At 46.0% G+C, this 19092-nt stretch overlaps 1 protein-coding gene across 2 annotated transcripts in view; it reads left to right on the forward strand.

The window, feature by feature from the left end:
• RPRD1A (regulation of nuclear pre-mRNA domain containing 1A) overlaps positions 1-19092 on the forward strand; it is a 448635-nt gene that overhangs the window by 157622 nt on the left and 271921 nt on the right. For both annotated transcript variants that reach the window (XR_010177745.1, XM_063922817.1), the window contains exon 3: positions 3349-3455. Coding sequence is in view for 1 of the 2 variants with exons in the window: in XM_063922817.1 (XP_063778887.1) it covers positions 3349-3455 (107 nt within the window). In the remaining variant the exon portion in view is untranslated. The remainder of the gene's footprint in view (positions 1-3348; positions 3456-19092) is intronic.

Consider the following 19092-nt stretch of genomic DNA (forward strand, 5'->3'; position numbering starts at 1 on the left):
AGATCAGAGTCAAGGATGACACCTAGGCAGTGAGCTTGTGGGGTAGGGTAGATTTTCGAGTTTTCAACAGTGATCGAGATATCAGGTTGGTAACTACTGTTGGCCGGTGGAAATATAAGTAACTCTGTCTTTTAAATATTAAGTTTGAGGTGGCGAGATGTCATCCAAGATGAAATGGCAGATAGGCATTCAGTGACACGGCTCAGTACAGATAGGGACAAATCTGGGGAGGATAGCTAGATTTGAGTATCATCTGCGTACAGATGATACTGAAATCCAAAATAGCTGATTAGTTTACCAAGAGATGAGGTATAGATAGAGAAAAGCAGAGGACCCAAGACTAAGCCTTGCGGTCCTCCAACTGAAAGAGGTAGCGAAGAGGAGATAGATTCAGAGAAGCGTACACTGAAGGAGCGATTAGATAAGTAGGATAGGAACCAATAAATGGTTGTGTCTTTAAGACCTAAGGATTGTAGTGTTTGTATGAGAAGAGAGTGGTCAACAGTGTCAAAGGCAGCAGATAGATCTAGAAGAATAAGTAGTGAGTAATGGCCTTTAGACTTCGTAGTGACCAAATCATTAACCACTTTAGTCAGTGCTGTCTCTGTGGAGTGTTGGATAAGTTAAAGTTTGTAAGTCCAGTGTAGGCAAGTCTCTCAAGTAGCTTAGAGAGACAAGTGAGCTGAGAGATAGGGTGGTAGATTGAGAGAGAGAGTTAGGGTCAGAATTTTTTTTCGAAATGGGAGTAATTACTGCATGTTTGAAGAGTGAAGGAAAATTACCAGTAGAGAGAGAGAGAGATTACAGATGTTAGTTAAGGTAGGGATGAGCACCAGAGACAGAGCTTTACTTATTTGTGAGGGTAAAGGATCAAGAGGAGAGTAGCAGGATGAGAAGAGTGATGATACTTCATCTTCATTTGTGGGATCAAATGAAGGGAAAGTGCCAGTGGGTTCAGGTAAAGAACTGAGCTGGTCACAAGCTGCCGAAGGGCATACCATTTCATCTCAGATCTTATCAATCTTCTCCTTGAAGTAGGAATCAAGATCTTGTGCCTTGATAATGGCTGGTGGGGTAGGTGAGGGAGGATTCAGAAGTGATTTAAATATATTAAAGAGTCGTTTGGGGTTAGAGGCTTGAACAGAGATAAGAGTTTGGAAATATGTTTGTTTGGCAGTGTCCAGGGCATTTCTATAAAAGTGGTAGACAGTCTTATATGTGAGGAAGTCACTTGAAATACGAGATTTACGCCACTGACGTTCAAGTTTTACGTGTGAGTTTTTGTAGTTGTCTTGTTAATTTAGAGTGCCATGGTTGACATCTAGGCCTATGTGTAGTGTGATGGGTAGCTGGAGCCACTTCATCAAGGGCTAGTTCTAGAGTCTCATTCAGGTGTCTCAGGAGAGGTGAATGCAGAAATAGGTGAAAGCAGTTTTTGGAGTGAGGTGGAAAGTTCTTGAAGATTAATTGTGTTAATATTTCTGCGGATTTGAGGAGTATTGGAGGCCTTGAGCAACACAAAGTTTGAATTAACGGAGGACAGCATGCAGATCATAAGGTTGTGATCAGAGAGGGGGAAATGAGTGTTAGTGAGTTCAGAAACGGAGCACAGTCTGGTGAATACTAGATCAGGCAGTGGCCCTCCAGATGAGTAGAGAAGTCAGTCCATTGGGAGAGGCCGAGAGAGGAGGTTAGAGAGAGTAGTTTGGAGGCGTGAGAAGCAGATTTTGTACAATCAATAGCAATATTGAAATCACCCATGATGATGGTGGAGATGTCAGAGGATAGGAAGTGAGGGAGCCAGGCAGAAAAATCTTCCAGAAATTGTTTGGGATGCACAGGTGGGCGATAGATAGCTGCAACACGCAGAGAGAAAGGAGAGTAAACCCTGATGGAGTGTACTTCAAATGATGTAAATGTCAGTGATGGAACCTATGGTAGAACAGTGTATGCAAAAGATTGGTAAAGTAATAGTCCAACCTCTCCTCCTTTATGGTCACCAGGCCTGGAAGTGTGTGCACAGTGGAGACCACCATGTGACAGTGCTGCAGGGGAGGCTGTGTCTGATTGTGTGAGCCAGGTTTCTGTTATAGTCAGCAGATTGAAGTTGTTAGATATGAAGAGGTCATGGATGGATGTTAATTTGTTACAAACAGAGCATGCATTCCATAAGGGACATTTTAGTGATCTGGAGGGTGATGGAAGACATGTGATGTTTATGAGGTTAGCTGGATTTCTATGTTGCTGTGAATCAGGTGAATGTGGGTGATGCAAGTGGTTGGGTCCTGGCTTTGGTGAAATGTCACCAGCTATCGGAAGCAGATGAGAGAGATAAATGTGAGTGTCAGAGGTTTGTGAAAGTTTTTTATGGTGAGAGGTTGTAGATGTTATTGTCAATGAGTATAGGGAAGTAAAAAGTGCATGTGTATTAATAAGAGGGCAGTGAATAATTGAGGGGGCATCATGTACAGAGGGGTGAGTTGCTGGGAGACTGAATGATGCAATGGCCTTTATGAATATTCTATGAAGAGCAATGGTGAAAATCAATTTGTGGTACGTAGTTCGTTTGGGATTAAACCAGCGTTATCTAGGCTGAGAGTGTAAGGTTTCACTTGTTAGAGTTAAAAGTTCAGGTGCCTATTTACTGGTGTTGGTCCGCAATATGTTAACTGAGCATGACAGAGCAAAATGACAAACAGGTATGTACAGTCACATGCAAATCACAATGTAACTGGTTTTATACAAAATTGGTTGCATTCTGTTCTTAGAGGTCATGAGGATTACAGTTGGAAAGATATACACATACACTTAAATGCACAGATGATTTTGATTGAGGGTGAAAGGAAAGGTAGTTGTTTTGTTGCTACGTTGGTTGGATGTTTCCGTCTGTTTTCATCCTGGGTAAGTCTCTATTGTAATATTTTCTTAACCCTTTTAAAACAACCCTTCTAATACAACCCTGTTCAGCCAGGCTGCTGTTCAGCCTAGCATCTTTCCTTATGAATGGTAAGTATCCATGTAATGTACTAACAATATAGATGAGATTGGCCTTCGTAAACCCAGGCACTGAAATCTAGTTTATGCAATACTGTATTATTGTTGTAGCACTTTTTTGCCTGTTGTAATGTGTACAAGAGTCCGTATTACTCCATAACTAATATGTAATAGCAATATTTAATATAGACTTTATGCAGTACAGAATGACATTTTAGTTGGAGGCCAACTGTGCTGGATAAAACTATGTGATTAGTACGTTTTAAATGCATGTTTCATGTTAGTATGCTTTGCATATGGTCATTTTGAAATTGTTTTTAAAGAACAATAATTAAGATTTCTGTATTTATGCAGTGAAACAGATGAGAGCTGTAAGAAGCACTTGGGGAGGGTACTATCTATTTGGGAAGAAAGGGCTGTGTATGAAAATGAAATCCTGGAGCCTTTGAAAATTGCATTGTGTAAGTAAATGTTATAAATCTTTATTCCTTAAACTTGCTTTAAGTAGTTGTAGCCCTGTTTTGCATGATTTGTATAGTTGCAACAAAAAATAAAAAAGATACTTGTGAAGCAAAGCAGACATTGGGACAATCATTTATTCACACTGATTACCTTTTGGAATGTTAAGGGTGGTCAGTATTGCAAATAAATAAATAGACAGCAGAGGCTTTGCAATAGTGGTACATTGTAATGCAGGGGATGCCAGGCCACAGCATATGAGTTGCATACAAGTGGTAGTATCCAAAGATAACCATTAACACAATTTGGTAGTATAGAGCAAAGTTTTTGATAAGGCAAATGCAAGAAGTGTAAATCGACAGTGTGTGGCAAGTATTGGAAGTGCAAAGGAGTGGCTAGATATACAAGCAAGAGGTAGGCCAGGGTGCCCTACACGTCAGAGTATGGGTCACAAGCTGAAATCAGAATACGGGCTGAGGAAAGCAATATTGGGGCATGGAAAACAGTAGTGTGTATATTTTATATTGGGCAAAGTACTACTGCGAGGCTACAGGGGGAGGAGGAGGGTGCCATGGTGGTGCAATTGGTTCATCAACCTATGTCGGCACCGCTGCAGCTGTTTCTCTCCAATTTTGTTGGCCCGGCAGCAGTGAATGTCAGCAAGGAGAAAGCCAATATACATTTCAAAGTAAATAAATGTAAATATCATGGCTCACATCTATCTATCTACTGGGTTGGAATGCCAGCGGTCAGAATACCAACCACAGCAACCCGATAGTCTGAATCCAGACAGGAGAAGGTAAGTATACTTACCTTCCCCCAATGGACCCCTAACCCCTTCTACCCGCAACCTTAATCTAACCCTGGCTACCCCCGCAGCCTAACCTTAAAACCCCACGGTGGCGCCTAAACCTCACTTTCCTTTCCTGCAGCCTAGGGTTGGGCTCCAAATTTATTCTGCAGAAGGACAACGACACCCAACATACAGCCAATGTCACCAAGATCTGTCTTCAGTGTAAAGAAGAACAAGGAGTCCTGGAAGAGATGATATGGCCCCCATAGAGCCCTGATCTCAACATCGAATCTTTCTGGGACTACATGAAAAGACAGAAAGATTTGAGCAAGCCTACATCCACAATAGTTATGTGGTTAGTTCTCCAAGATGTTTGGAACAGCCTTCCTGCCGAGTTCCTTCAAAAACTGTGTGCAAGTGTATCTAGAAGAATTGATGCTGTTTTGAATGCAAACAGTGTTCACACAAAATATTAATTTGAATTAGATTTCTCTTCTGTTCATTCACTTTGCATTTTGTTAATTGATAAAAAATAAACTATTAACACTGTCAGAAATTGCCAGTTTGAAGGAGACCTGCATTTATGGAATACTATGATGTGTGTGTGTGTTTTTGAGGCGTGGAACTAACATAGTAACATAGTATCTAAGGTTGAAAAAAGACAATTGTCCATCAAGTTCAACCTATTTGTGGTCTCCTATGCACGATTATTTTGTATAAAATTTTGACTGAAGTTGATGATTGCCGTTACATTTTAACCCTCTTTTTTATAATAACCATAGTGCATGACTATGCCCCATAACCCTGGATATCATTATCCATTAGGAATTTATCTAACCCATTCTTAAAGGTGTTGACTGTGTCGCCCATTACAACTCTCTCAGGCATGGAATTCCAAACACGTATCATCCTTACCATAAAAAAGCCTTTACGCCGTATTGTGCGGAATCTCCTCTCCTCTAACCTGGGCGAGTGTCCACGAGTTCTCTGTGTTGATCTAACCAAAAACAGGTCCTGCGCAAGATCTGTATATTGTCCCCTTATATATTTGTAAATTTTGATCATGTCCCCTCTTAATCTCCTCTTTTCCAGTGTAAACATGCCTAGTCTTGCAAGCCTTTCCTAGATGTGGAGATATACATCTCTGAATGTCTGACTCTCCCTATGTCCACATAACTGCACTGGGTGCCTGCCTAGCGTCTGCAACCTCAGTAGCAGCAGCAATACACCATCCAAATTGGTAGCACTCCAGGGGGTTTTTGGTCGATTTTGTGTTTGAGACTAAATACCACATTTACAGTACTAACAGATTATTTTTGACATTGTTTAAAAAAATAATACAAAAATCATCTATTAGTAAATGTTGGAGTTAGACCCTGAAAAACCAAAGATCTACCACACTATGACCAATATCGATTTTTTTTGTAAATGTACCCTTAATACCACGTTTTGTAACATATTATTTTTTTCATTTTTTTTAAAAAAGGATTTAAAAAATCATGTTTGTAAATGTGTGATTTAGACCTTGAAACACAAAATGAATCCAAAATAGACCAAAAATGACTTTTAGTAGATATACCCTCAGGTGTCAAAAACTTACACAGCATCACTGGTATATTTGTCAACGTTTAATTTCCCTTTATTCTCTGCACTTTCGTTAGGAAAACATTACAAGCAAACAAGTCTTACCTTTAAACTCTTCACCATGTGGATGCAGAACGCTGGCAATGGGACCTCCCTCCAAGCCAGCGGCAATCGGTGCTTTCCTAGTGACGTCATCACACCAGGCACACACCGCACCCACATGGCTCCGTCATCAGGGACACCCCTGTCACTGTGACAATAATATAAACACAATAATTATAATATGAATGGCTGCTAATGTATGTTTACAATAATAGCAAAAAATATACTAATATAATCACCTTTACAAGGTTAAATATAGTAACAGATGTTGTACTCTATAAAGCTGTAACCATGCAATCTAATATGATGCCCACAATTTTAACACATACTGTATACTGGGCCAACCCTGGTACCTTTATCCCTGTTGCACTAGCCCAATCCCCTAGACTATCCCCAGTGCTCTGGCACCTGGACCAAACTACTAAACCAACCCTGGTGCCCTGTCTCTAATGCCCTATCCCCTAAACCAAATACTTAAACTGGCCCTGGTACCCTGGCCTAGGCCACTCGACCAAGCCCTATCCCTAGTGCCCTAACCCAAACTAGCTCAAAATACCCAAACCACTAGCCCAGATCCCTAAACTAGCCCTAATACCCTAACCACTAAACCATACTGTATCTAATATGATGCCCACAATTTTAACACATACTGTATGTAGAAACACATATATATATATATATATATATATATATATATATATGAAAAAAACAAGGAGAAGAAGGAAGATAGACCATACGTATAATTCAGTAAGTACCTGGACATTGTATTTCAAACTATTGGAAATATAAGTACTGTAGTGTGTAGTAGAATAAACCTACCACAGTTGGATTTTATATGCTGCTATATTCTACATATTGGGTCTTATTCAGCTTCAGTTGCAAAATCGCGAAACGCCTGTTTATTGGATGACCGCATACACTATGACTGCATCACACGTGCGCAAAGGCCAAAATGCAAACGCAATGCGATCGCAAGGCCTGCAATCTGCAATTGCTATTAAGTGTCAGTTTGTGGGACATTACATGGCGTTTGCGGGGAGTGGTTGACAAAATGCAGGCATGCAATTGCTGTTTTCGGTGCGTTCATCTGACATCAACTGCGTTTTAAAAACATGGAGCCGCTGAGGGGCAAACGCAGAATTTTCATGGGGGGGTTTCCATACATACGTGCGTGTATATATTTCTCTGACGTCCTAGTGGATGCTGGGAACTCCGTAAGGACCATGGGGAATAGCGGCTCCGCAGGAGACTGGGCACAAAAGTAAAGCTTTAGGACTACCTGGTGTGCACTGGCTCCTCCCCCTATGACCCTCCTCCAAGCCTCAGTTAGATTTTTGTGCCCGGCCGAGAAGGGTGCACACTAGGGGCTCTCCTGAGCTTCTTAGTGAAAGTTTAGTTTTAGGTTTTTTATTTTCAGTGAGACCTGCTGGCAACAGGCTCACTGCATCGAGGGACTAAGGGGAGAAGAAGCGAACCTATCTAAGTGGTGGTAGATTGGGCTTCTTAGGCTACTGGACACCATTAGCTCCAGAGGGACCGAACACAGGCCCAGCCTCGGAGCTCGGTCCCAGAGCCGCGCCGCCGGCCCCCTTACAGAGCCAGAAGCAAGAAGAGGTCCGGAAAAATCGGCGGCAGAAGACATCAGTCTTCAACAAGGTAGCGCACAGCACTGCAGCTGTGCGCCATTGTTACTCAGGCACACTTCACACTTCGGTCACTGAGGGTGCAGGGCGCTAGGGGGGGGCGCCCTGAGCAGCAATGTAAACACCTTGGCTGGCATAAATACACCACATATAACCCCCAGGGCTATATGGATGTATTTTAACCCCTGCCAGAACTTACCAAAAAGCGGGAGAAAAGGCCGCCGAGAAGGGGGCGGAGCCTATCTCCTCAGCACACGGGCCCCATTTTCCATCACAGCTCCACTGGAAGGACGTCTCCCTGACTCTCCCCTGCAGTCCTGCACTACAGAAAAGGGTAAAAAAGAGAGGGGGGCACTAATTTGGCGCAGTTTTAATACTAACAGCAGCTATAAAGGGAAAAGCACATTTTATAGTGGTATTCCTGTCTATATATAGCGCTCTGGTGTGTGCTGGCATACTCTCCCTCTGTCTCCCCAAAGGGCTAGTGGGGTCCTGTCCTCTATCAGAGCATTCCCTGTGTGTGTGCGGTGTGTCGGTACGATTGTGTCGACAGGTTTGAGGAGGAAAATGAGATGGAGGCGGAGCAATTGCCTATTATAGAGTTGTCACCCCCTAGGGAGTCGACACCTGAGTGGATGAGCTTATGGAAGGAATTGCGTGACAGTGTCAGCTCTTTACGACAGACAGTTGACGACATGAGACAACCGGCTACTCAGCTTGTGCCTGTCCAGGGGTCTCAAACGCCATCAGGGGCTTTAAAACGCCCGTTACCTCAAATGGCAGACACAGACATGGATACTGACTCCAGTGTCGATGATGAGGAGACCAACGTGACTTCCACTAGGGCCACACGTTACATGATTGAAGCAATGAAAAATGTATTGCATATCTCTGATAATACAAGTACCACTAAAAAGGGTATTATGTTTGGTGAGAAAAAACTGCCTGTAGTTTTTCCTGTATCCGAGGAATTAAATGAAGTGTGTGATGAGGCGTGGGTTTCCCCCGATAAAAAACTGATAATTCCTAAAAGGTTATTGGCATCGTACCCTTTCCCGCCAGAGGATAGGGCACGTTGGGAAACACCCCCTAGGGTGGATAAAGCGCTCACACGCTTGTCTAAACAGGTAGCACTACCCTCTCCTGATACGGCCGCCTTAAAGGAACCGGCCGATAGAAAGCTGGAGAATATCCTAAAATGTATATACACTCACACGGGTGTTATACTGCGACCAGCAATCGCCTCAGCCTGGATGTGCAGTGCGGGCCTGGCGTGGTCGGATTCCCTGACTGAAAATATTGATACCCTAGATAGGGACAGTATATTACTGACTATAGAGCATTTGAAGGATGCATTTCTATATATGCGTGATGCACAGAGGGATATTTGCCGACTGGCATCAAGAGTTAGCGCGCTGTCCATTTCTGCAAGAAGAGGTTTATGGACGCGGCAGTGGTCAGGTGATGCGGATTCTAAAAGGCACATGGAAGTATTGCCTTATAAGGGGGAGGGGTTATTTGGGGTAGGTCTATCAGACCTGGTAGCCACGGCAACTGCTGGAAAATCCACATTTTTACCCCAGGTAGCTTCTCAACCTAAGAAGACACCGTATTATCAGGCGCAGTCCTTTCGGCCCCATAAGGGCAAGCGGGCAAAAGGCGCCTCATTTCTGCCCCGTGGCAGAGGGAGAGGAAAAAGGCTGCAACAGACAGCCAGTTCCCAGGAACAAAAGCCCTCTCCCGCCTCCGCAAAGTCCTCAGCATGACGCTGGGGCTTTACAAGCGGACTCAGGCACGGTGGGGGCCCGTCTCAAGAAGTTCAGTGCGCAGTGGGCCCACTCGCAAGTAGACCCCTGGATCCTTCAGGTGGTATCTCAGGGGTACAAATTGGAATTCGAGACGTCTCCCCCTCGCCGTTTTCTAAAGTCTGCTTTACCGACGTCTCCCTCAGACAGGGAGGCAGTATTGGAAGCCATTCACAAGCTATATTCCCAGCAGGTGATAATCAAGGTACCCCTCCTACAACAGGGAAAGGGGTACTATTCCACACTATTTGTGGTACCGAAGCCAGACGGCTCGGTGAGACCAGTTTTAAACCTAAAATCTTTGAACACTTACATACAAAGGTTCAAATTCAAGATGGAGTCGCTCAGAGCAGTGATTGCAAACCTGGAAGAAGGGGACTATATGGTGTCTCTGGACATCAAAGATGCTTACCTACATGTCCCAATTTACCCTTCTCACCAAGGGTACCTCAGGTTTGTGGTACAGAACTGTCACTATCAGTTTCAGACGCTGCCGTTTGGATTGTCCACGGCACCCCGGGTCTTTACCAAGGTAATGGCCGAAATGATGATACTCCTTCGAAGGAAGGGAGTTTTAGTTATCCCTTACTTGGACGATCTCCTGATAAGGGCAAGATCCAGGGAACAGTTGGAAGTCGGAGTAGCACTATCTCAGATAGTGCTGCGCCAGCACGGTTGGATTCTCAATATTCCAAAATCGCAGCTGATCCCGACGACACGACTTCTATTCCTAGGGATGATCCTGGACACGGTCCAGAAAAAGGTGTTTTCTCCCGGAGGAGAAAGCCAGGGAGTTATCCGAACAGATGCATCAGCGGATAATCTTGTCACCAAGGACAAGGGTGTCTCTCCTGTGGTGGTTGCAGAGTGCTCATCTTCTAGAGGGCCGCAGATTCGGCATTCAGGACTGGGTCCTGGTGACCACGGATGCCAGCCTGAGAGGCTGGGGAGCAGTCACACAGGGAAGAAATTTCCAGGGCTTGTGGTCAAGCCTGGAGACATCACTTCACATAAATATCCTGGAGCTAAGGGCCATCTACAATGCTCTAAGCCTAGCAAGACCTCTGCTTCAAGGTCAGCCGGTGCTGATCCAGTCAGACAACATCACGGCAGTCGCCCACGTAAACAGACAGGGCGGCACAAGAAGCAGGAGGGCAATGGCGGAAGTTGCAAGGATTCTTCGCTGGGCGGAAAATCATGTGATAGCAGTGTTCATTCCGGGAGTGGACAACTGGGAAGCAGACTTCCTCAGCAGACACGACCTCCACCCGGGAGAGTGGGGACTTCACCCAGAAGTCTTCCACATGATTGTGAACCGTTGGGAAAAACCAAAGGTGGACATGATGGCGTCCGGCCTCAACAAAAAACCAGACAGGTATTGCGCCAGGTCAAGGGACCCTCAGGCAATAGCTGTGGACGCTCTGGTAACACCGTGGGTGTACCAGTCAGTGTATGTGTTCCCTCCTCTGCCTCTCATACCCAAGGTACTGAGAATCATAAGAAGGAGAGGAGTAAGGACTATACTCGTGGCTCCGGATTGGCCAAGAAGGACTTGGTACCCGGAACTTCAAGAGATGCTCACAGAGGACCCGTGGCCTCTACCTCTAAGAAGGGACCTGCTCCAGCAGGGACCCTGTCTGTTCCAAGACTTACCGCGGCTGCGTTTGACGGCATGGCGGTTGAACGCCGGATCCTGAAGGAAAAAGGCATTCCGGATGAAGTCATCCCTACCCTGATCAAAGCCAGGAAGGATGTAACCGTACAGCATTATCACCGTATTTGGCGTAAATATGTTGCGTGGTGCGAGGCCAGGAAGGCCCCTACAGAGGAATTTCAACTGGGTCGTTTCCTGCATTTCCTGCAAACAGGACTGTCTATGGGCCTAAAATTAGGGTCCATTAAGGTTCAAATTTCGGCCCTGTCGATTTTCTTCCAGAAAGAACTGGCTTCAATTCCTGAAGTTCAGACGTTTGTCAAGGGGGTACTGCATATACAGCCTCCTTTTGTGCCTCCAGTGGCACCTTGGGATCTCAATGTAGTTTTGGGGTTCCTAAAGTCACATTGGTTTGAACCACTCACCACTGTGGACTTAAAATATCTCACATAGAAAGTGGTAATGCTGTTGGCCCTGGCTTCAGCCAGGCGTGTCTCAGAATTGGCGGCTTTATCCTATAAAAGCCCTTACCTAATTTTTCATACGGACAGGGCAGAATTGAGGACTCGTCCTCAATTTCTCCCTAAGGTGGTTTCAGCGTTTCACTTGAACCAGCCTATTGTGGTACCTGCGGCTACTAGGGACTTGGAGGACTCCAAGTTGGTGGACGTAGTCAGGGCCCTGAAAATATATGTTTCCAGGACGGCTGGAGTCAGAAAATCTGACTCGCTGTTTATCCTGTATGCACCCAACAAGCTGGGTGCTCCTGCTTCTAAGCAGACTATTGCTCGTTGGATTTGTAGTACAATTCAGCTTGCACATTCTGTGGCAGGCCTGCCACAGCCAAAATCTGTAAAAGCCCATTCCACAAGGAAGGTGGGCTCATCTTGGGCGGCTGCCCGAGGGGTCTCGGCTTTACAACTTTGCCGAGCAGCTACTTGGTCAGGGGCAAACACGTTTGCTAAATTCTACAAATTTGATACCCTGGCTGAGGAGGACCTGGAGTTCTCTCATTCGGTGCTGCAGAGTCATCCGCACTCTCCCGCCCGTTTGGGAGCTTTGGTATAATCCCCATGGTCCTTACGGAGTTCCCAGCATCCACTAGGACGTCAGAGAAAATAAGAATTTACTTACCGATTAATTCTATTTCTCGTAGTCCGTAGTGGATGCTGGCGCCCATCCCAAGTGCGGATTGTCTGCAATACTTGTACATAGTTATTGTTACAAAAATCGGGTTATTATTGTTGTGAGCCATCCTTTCAGAGGCTCCTCTGTTATCATGCTGTTAACTGGGTTCAGATCACAGGTTGTACGGTGTGATTGGTGTGGCTGGTATGAGTCTTACCCGGGATTCAAAATCCTTCCTTATTGTGTACGCTCGTCCGGGCACAGTATCCTAACTGAGGCTTGGAGGAGGGTCATAGGGGGAGGAGCCAGTGCACACCAGGTAGTCCTAAAGCTTTACTTTTGTGCCCAGTCTCCTGCGGAGCCGCTATTCCCCATGGTCCTTACGGAGTTCCCAGCATCCACTACGGACTACGAGAAATAGAATTATCGGTAAGTAAATTCTTATATTATATATATATATATATATATATATATATATATATATATATATATATATATATATATATATATATATATATATATATATATACAGGTTGAGTATCCCTTATCCAAAATGCTTGGGACCAGAGGTATTTTGGATATCGGATTTTTCCGTATTTTGGAATAATTGCATACCATAATGAGATATCATGGCGATGGGACCCAAGTCTAAGCACAGAATGCATTTATGTTTAATATACACCTTATACACACAGCCTGAAGGTCATTTTAGCCAATATTTTTTATAACTTTGTGCATTACACAAAGTGTGTATATATTCACACAATTCATTTATGTTTCATATACACCTTATACACACAACCTGAAGGTCATTTAATACAATATTTTTAATAACTTTGTGTATTAAACAAAGTTTGTGTACATTGAGCCATCAAAAAACAAAGGTTTCACTATCTCACTCAAAAAAGTCCGTATTTCGGAATATTCCGTATTTCGGAATATTTGGATATGGGATACTCAACCTGTATATATATATATATTTCTCTGACGTCCTAGTGGATGCTGGGAACTCCGTAAGGACCATGGGGAATAGACGGGTTCCGCAGGAGACTGGGCACTCTAAAAAAAAGATTAGGTACTATCTGGTGTGCACTGGCTTCTCCCTCTATGCCCCTCCTCCAGACCTCAGTTAGAATCTGTGCCCGGCCAGAGCTGGGTGCTCCTAGTGGGCTCTCCTGAGCTTACTAGAAAAGAAAGTATTTATTAGGTTTTTTATTTTCAGTGAGCTTCTGCTGGCAACAGACTCACTGCTACGTGGGACTAAGGGGAGAGAAGCAAACCTACCTGCTTGCAGCTAGCTTGTGCTTCTTAGGCTACTGGACACCATTAGCTCCAGAGGGTTCGAACACAGGCACCTGTCCTCGATCGTCCGTTCCCGGAGCCGCGCCGCCGTACCCCTTGCAGAGCCAGAAGAACAGAAGCTGGAAGACGACGAAATCGGCGGCTGAAGACTCCTGTCTTCATTAAGGTAGCGCACAGCACCGCAGCTGTGCGCCATTGCTCCCAGCACACTTACACACTCCGGTCACTGTAGGGTGCTGGGGGGGGGGGGGAGGGGGGGGCTGGGCTGCAATTGAGGTACCTTTGGCACAAAAACATACATATATACAGTCTAGCACTGTATATATGTAAAAACCCCCGCCATTTTTTACATGAAATGCGGGACAGAAGCCCGCCACTGAGGGGGTGGGGCCTTATTCCTCAGCACACCAGCGCCATTTTCCCTTCACAGCTCCGCTGAAAGCAGCTCCCCAGGCTCTCCCCTGCAGTATCCAGGTACAAGACGGGTTAAAAAGAGAGGGGGGGGGCACATAAATTTAGGCGCAAATCAATACAAAAAAGCAGCTATTGGGAAAATCACTTATTAGCAGTGAAAATCCCTGTGTTATATAGCGCTGTGGTGTGTGCTGGCATACTCTCTCTCTGTCTCCCCAAAGGACTTTGTTGGGGTCCTGTCCTCAGTCTGAGCATTCCCTGTGTGTGTGCGGTGTGTCGGTACGGCTGTGTTGACATGTTTGATGAGGAAGGTTACGTGGAGGCGGAGCAAGGGCAGATAAGTGTGGTATCGCCCCCGTCGGGGCCGACACCTGATTGGATGGATATGTGGAAGGTCTTAAATGACAATGTAAACTCCTTACATAAAAGGTTTGATGATGCTGCAGCCTTGGGACAGCCGGGGTCTCAGCCCGCGCCTGCCTAGGCGTCTCAGAAGCCGTCAGGGGCTCATAAACGCCCTCTATCTCAGATGGTTGACACAGATGCCGACACGGAGTCCGACTCCAGTGTCGACGATGATGAGGCACATTTACAGTCTAAAATGACCAAGGCCATCCGATACATGATTATTGCAAGGAAAGATGTATTACACATTTCTGAGAGTAACCCGGTTAATACCAAGAGGGTTTATATGTTTGGGGAGAAAAAGCAGCCAGTGACTTTTCCCCCATCTGATAAATTAAATGAATTGTGTGAAGAAGCGTGGAGTTCCCCTGATAAGAAATTAGTGATTTCTAAGAGGTTACTGATGGCGTACCCTTTCCCGCCAACGGACAGGTTACGTTGGGAAACACCCCCTAGGGTGGACAAAGCGCTGACACGCTTATCTAAAAAGGTGGCCCTGCCGTCTCAGGATACGGCCGCCTTAAAGGAGCCTGCGGATAGAAAGCAGGAAGCTATCCTGAAGTCAGTGTATACACACTCTGGTACTCTACTGAGACCTGCTATTGCTTCAGCCTGGATGTGTAGTGCTGTAGCAGCGTGGACAGATACTCTGTTAGACGACATAGATTCCCTCAACAGAGATACTGTTTTGCTAACCCTGGGCCATATCAAAGACGTCGTCTTATATATGCGAGATGCTCAGAGTGACATTTGCCTGCTGGGCTCTAGAATTAATGCTATGTCCATTTCTGCCAGGAGGGTCTTATGGACTCGGCAATGGACAGGAGATGCCGATTCTAAAAAACACATGGAGGTTTTGCCTTATAAGGGTGAGGAGTTGTTTGGGGGACGGTCTGTCGGACCTCGTGTCTACAGCGACAGCTGGAAAGTCCACTTTCTTGCCTCAGGTTTCCTCACAGCCTAAGAAAGCACCGTATTATCAAATGCAGTCCTTTCGTTCCCAAAAAGGCAAGAGGGTCAGGGGTGCATCTTTTCTTGCCAGAGGCAGGGGTAGAGGTAAGAAGCTGCACCATGCAGCAAGTTCCCAGGAACAAAAGTCCTCCCCTGCTTCCACTAAGTCCACCGCATGACGTTGGGGCTCCACAGGCAGAGCCGGGTGCGGTGGGGGCGCGTCTCCGAAACTTCAGCATCAGTGGATTCGTTCACAGGTGGATCTCTGGGCTATACAAATTGTATCTCAGGGATACAAGCTGGAATTCGAAGTGACTCCCCCCCGCCGTTACCTCAAATCAGCCTTGCCAGCTTCCCCCATGGAAAGGGAGGTAGTGCTGGCAGCAATTCACAAGCTGTACCTCCAGCAAGTGATTGTCAGGGTCCCCCTCCTTCAACAGGGAAGGGATTACTATTCCACAATGTTTGTGGTACCGAAACCGGACGGTTCGGTGAGACCTATTCTGAATCTAAAGTCCTTGAACACTTATATAAAGAAATTCAAGTTCAAAATGGAATCGCTCAGAGCGGTTATTGCAAGCCTGGAAGAGGGGGATTTTATGGTGTCGCTGGACATCAAAGATGCTTACTTGCATGTCCCCATTTACCCACCTCACCAGGAGTACCTCAGATTTGTGGTACAGGACTGTCATTACCAGTTCCAGACGTTGCCGTTTGGCCTGTCCACGGCACCGAGAATATTTACCAAGGTAATGGCCGAAATGATGATACTCCTTCGGCAGAAGGGAGTTATAATTATCCCGTACTTGGACGATCTCCTCATAAAGGCGAGGTCCAGGGAGCAGTTGTTGATCAGCGTAACACTCTCTCAGGAAGTGTTACTACAGCACGGCTGGATTCTGAATGTTCCAAAGTCGCAGCTGATTCCTACGACGCGTCTGCTTTTCCTGGGCATGATTCTGGACACAGAACAGAAGAAGGTGTTTCTCCCGATGGAGAAGGCCCAGGAATTAGCATCTCTGGTCAGGGACCTCCTGAAACCAAAACAGGTATCGGTGCATCACTGCACGCGAGTCCTGGGAAAGATGGTGGCTTCATATGAAGCCATTCCCTTCGGCAGGTTCCATGCAAGGATCTTTCAGTGGGATCTGTTGGACAAGTGGTCCGGATCGCATCTTCAGATGCATCGGCTGGTCACCCTGTCCCCCAGGGCCAGGGTGTCTCTTCTGTGGTGGCTGCAGAGTGCTCACCTTCTCGAGGGCCGCAGGTTCGGCATACAGGACTGGGTCCTGGTGACCACGGATGCAAGCCTCCGAGGGTGGGGGGCAGTCACTCAGGGAAGAAACTTCCAAGGACTGTGGTCAAGTCTGGAGACTTCTCTACACATAAATATACTGGAATTAAGGGCCATTTACAACGCCCTGAGTCAAGCAGAGCCCCTGCTTCGAAACCGGACAGTGCTGATTCAGTCAGACAACATCACGGCGGTCGCCCATGTAAACCGCCAGGGCGGCACAAGAAGCAGGATGGCAATGGCGGAAGCCACAAAGATTCTTCGATGGGCGGAGAATCACGTGCAAGCACTGTCGGCAGTGTTCATTCCGGGAGTGGACAACTGGGAAGCAGACTTCCTCAGCAGACACGACCTCCACCCGGGAGAGTGGGGACTTCATCAGGAAGTCTTCCAACTGATTGCAAACCGATGGGAACTGCCACAGGTGGACATGATGGCGTCCCGCCTCAACAAAAAGCTAAAAAGATATTGCGCCAGGTCAAGGGACCCTCAGGCGATAGCTGTGGGCGCCCTAGTGACACCGTGGGTGTACCAGTCTGTATATGTGTTTCCTCCTCTTCCTCTCATACCAAAAGTACTGAGAATAGTAAGAAAGAGCGGAATAAGAACAATACTCATTGTTCCGGACTGGCCAAGAAGGACTTGGTACCCGGAACTGCAAGAAATGCGCACAGAGGACCCATGGCCTCTGCCTCTCAGACATGACTTGCTGCAACAAGGGCCCTGTCTGTTCCAAGACTTACCGCGGCTGCGTTTGACGGCATGGCAGTTGAACGCCGGATCCTAGCGGAAAAAGGCATTCCGGATGAAGTTATTCCTACGCTGATAAAAGCTAGGAAAGACGTGACAGCAAAACATTATCACCGTATATGGCGGAAGTATGTTGCTTGGTGTGAGGCCAGGAAGGCCCCTACAGAGGAATTCCAGCTGGGTCGATTCCTGCACTTTCTACAGTCAGGGGTGACTATGGGCCTAAAATTGGGGTCCATAAAGGTCCAGATTTCGGCCCTATCCATTTTCTTTCAAAAAGAACTGGCTTCACTGCCTGAGGTTCAGACATTTGTTAAGGGAGTGCTGCATATTCAGCCCCCTTTTGTGCCACCAGTGGCACCCTGGGATCTTAACGTTGTGTTGGATTTCCTGAAATCCCTCTGGTTTGAGCCACTTAAGACCATGGAACTAAAGTATCTCACGTGGAAAGTGGTCCTGCTGTTGGCCTTAGCATCGGCTAGGCGTGTGTCGGAATTGGCGGCTTTGTCATGTAAAAGCCCTTATCTGATCTTCCATATGGACAGGGCAGAATTGAGGACTCGTCCCCAATTTCTCCCAAAGGTGGTGTCATCGTTTCATTTGAACCAACCTATTGTGGTGCCTGCGGCTACTCGGGACTTGGAGGACTCCAAGTTGCTGGACGTAGTCAGGGCTTTGAAAATATATGTTTACAGAACGGCTGGAGTCAGGAAGACTGACTCGCTGTTTATCTTGCATGCACCCAACAAGCTGGGTGCTCCTGCTTCAAAGCAAACTATTGCTCGCTGGATCTGTAGCACGATTCAGCAGGCTCATTCTGCGGCTGGATTGCCGCATCCAAAATCGGTAAAAGCCCATTCCACAAGGAAGGTGGGCTCTTCTTGGGCGGCTGCCCGAGGGGTCTCTGCATTACAGCTTTGCCGAGCTGCTACTTGGTCGGGTTCAAACACATTTACAAAGTTCTACAAGTTTGATACCCTGGCTGAGGAGGACCTTGTGTTTGCTCATTCGGTGCTGCAGAGTCATCCGCACTCTCCCGCCCGTTTGGGAGCTTTGGTATAATCCCCATGGTCCTTACGGAGTTCCCAGCATCCACTAGGACGTCAGAGAAAATAAGAATTTACTCACCGGTAATTCTATTTCTCGTAGTCCGTAGTGGATGCTGGGCGCCCGTCCCAAGTGCGGACTCTCTGCAATACGTGTATATAGTTATTGCTTAAATAAGGGTTATTGTTATGAGCCATCCGTTGAGTGAGGCTCAGTTGTTGTTCATACTGTTAACTGGGTAAGGTTATCACAAGTTGTACGGTGTGATTGGTGTGGCTGGTATGGGTCTTACCCTGGATTCAAAATTTCCTTTCCTTGTAATGTCAGCTCTTCCGGGCACAGTTTCCCTAACTGAGGTCTGGAGGAGGGGCATAGAGGGAGGAGCCAGTGCACACCAGATAGTATCTAATCTTTTTTTAGAGTGCCCAGTCTCCTGCAGAGCCCGTCTATTCCCCATGGTCCTTACGGAGTTCCCAGCATCCACTACGGACTACGAGAAATAGAATTACCGGTGAGTAAATTCTTATTATTTATATATATATATATATATATATATATATATATATATATATATATATATACACACACTCACATCTGTACTTATACATAAATACAGCATACTTACAACACATAGCATACATACACACACAAACATACACATAGCATGCACACATGCAACATGATTACAAACACACACATAGCAAGCATACTTACACATTGGTTTTCTGGTCTGGGTTAAGGTATTAGGGTTGGTTTAGTGGTTAGGG

The sequence above is a fragment of the Pseudophryne corroboree genome, chromosome 5, assembly GCF_028390025.1.
Source record: "Pseudophryne corroboree isolate aPseCor3 chromosome 5, aPseCor3.hap2, whole genome shotgun sequence".
Classification (NCBI taxonomy): domain Eukaryota; kingdom Metazoa; phylum Chordata; class Amphibia; order Anura; family Myobatrachidae; genus Pseudophryne; species Pseudophryne corroboree.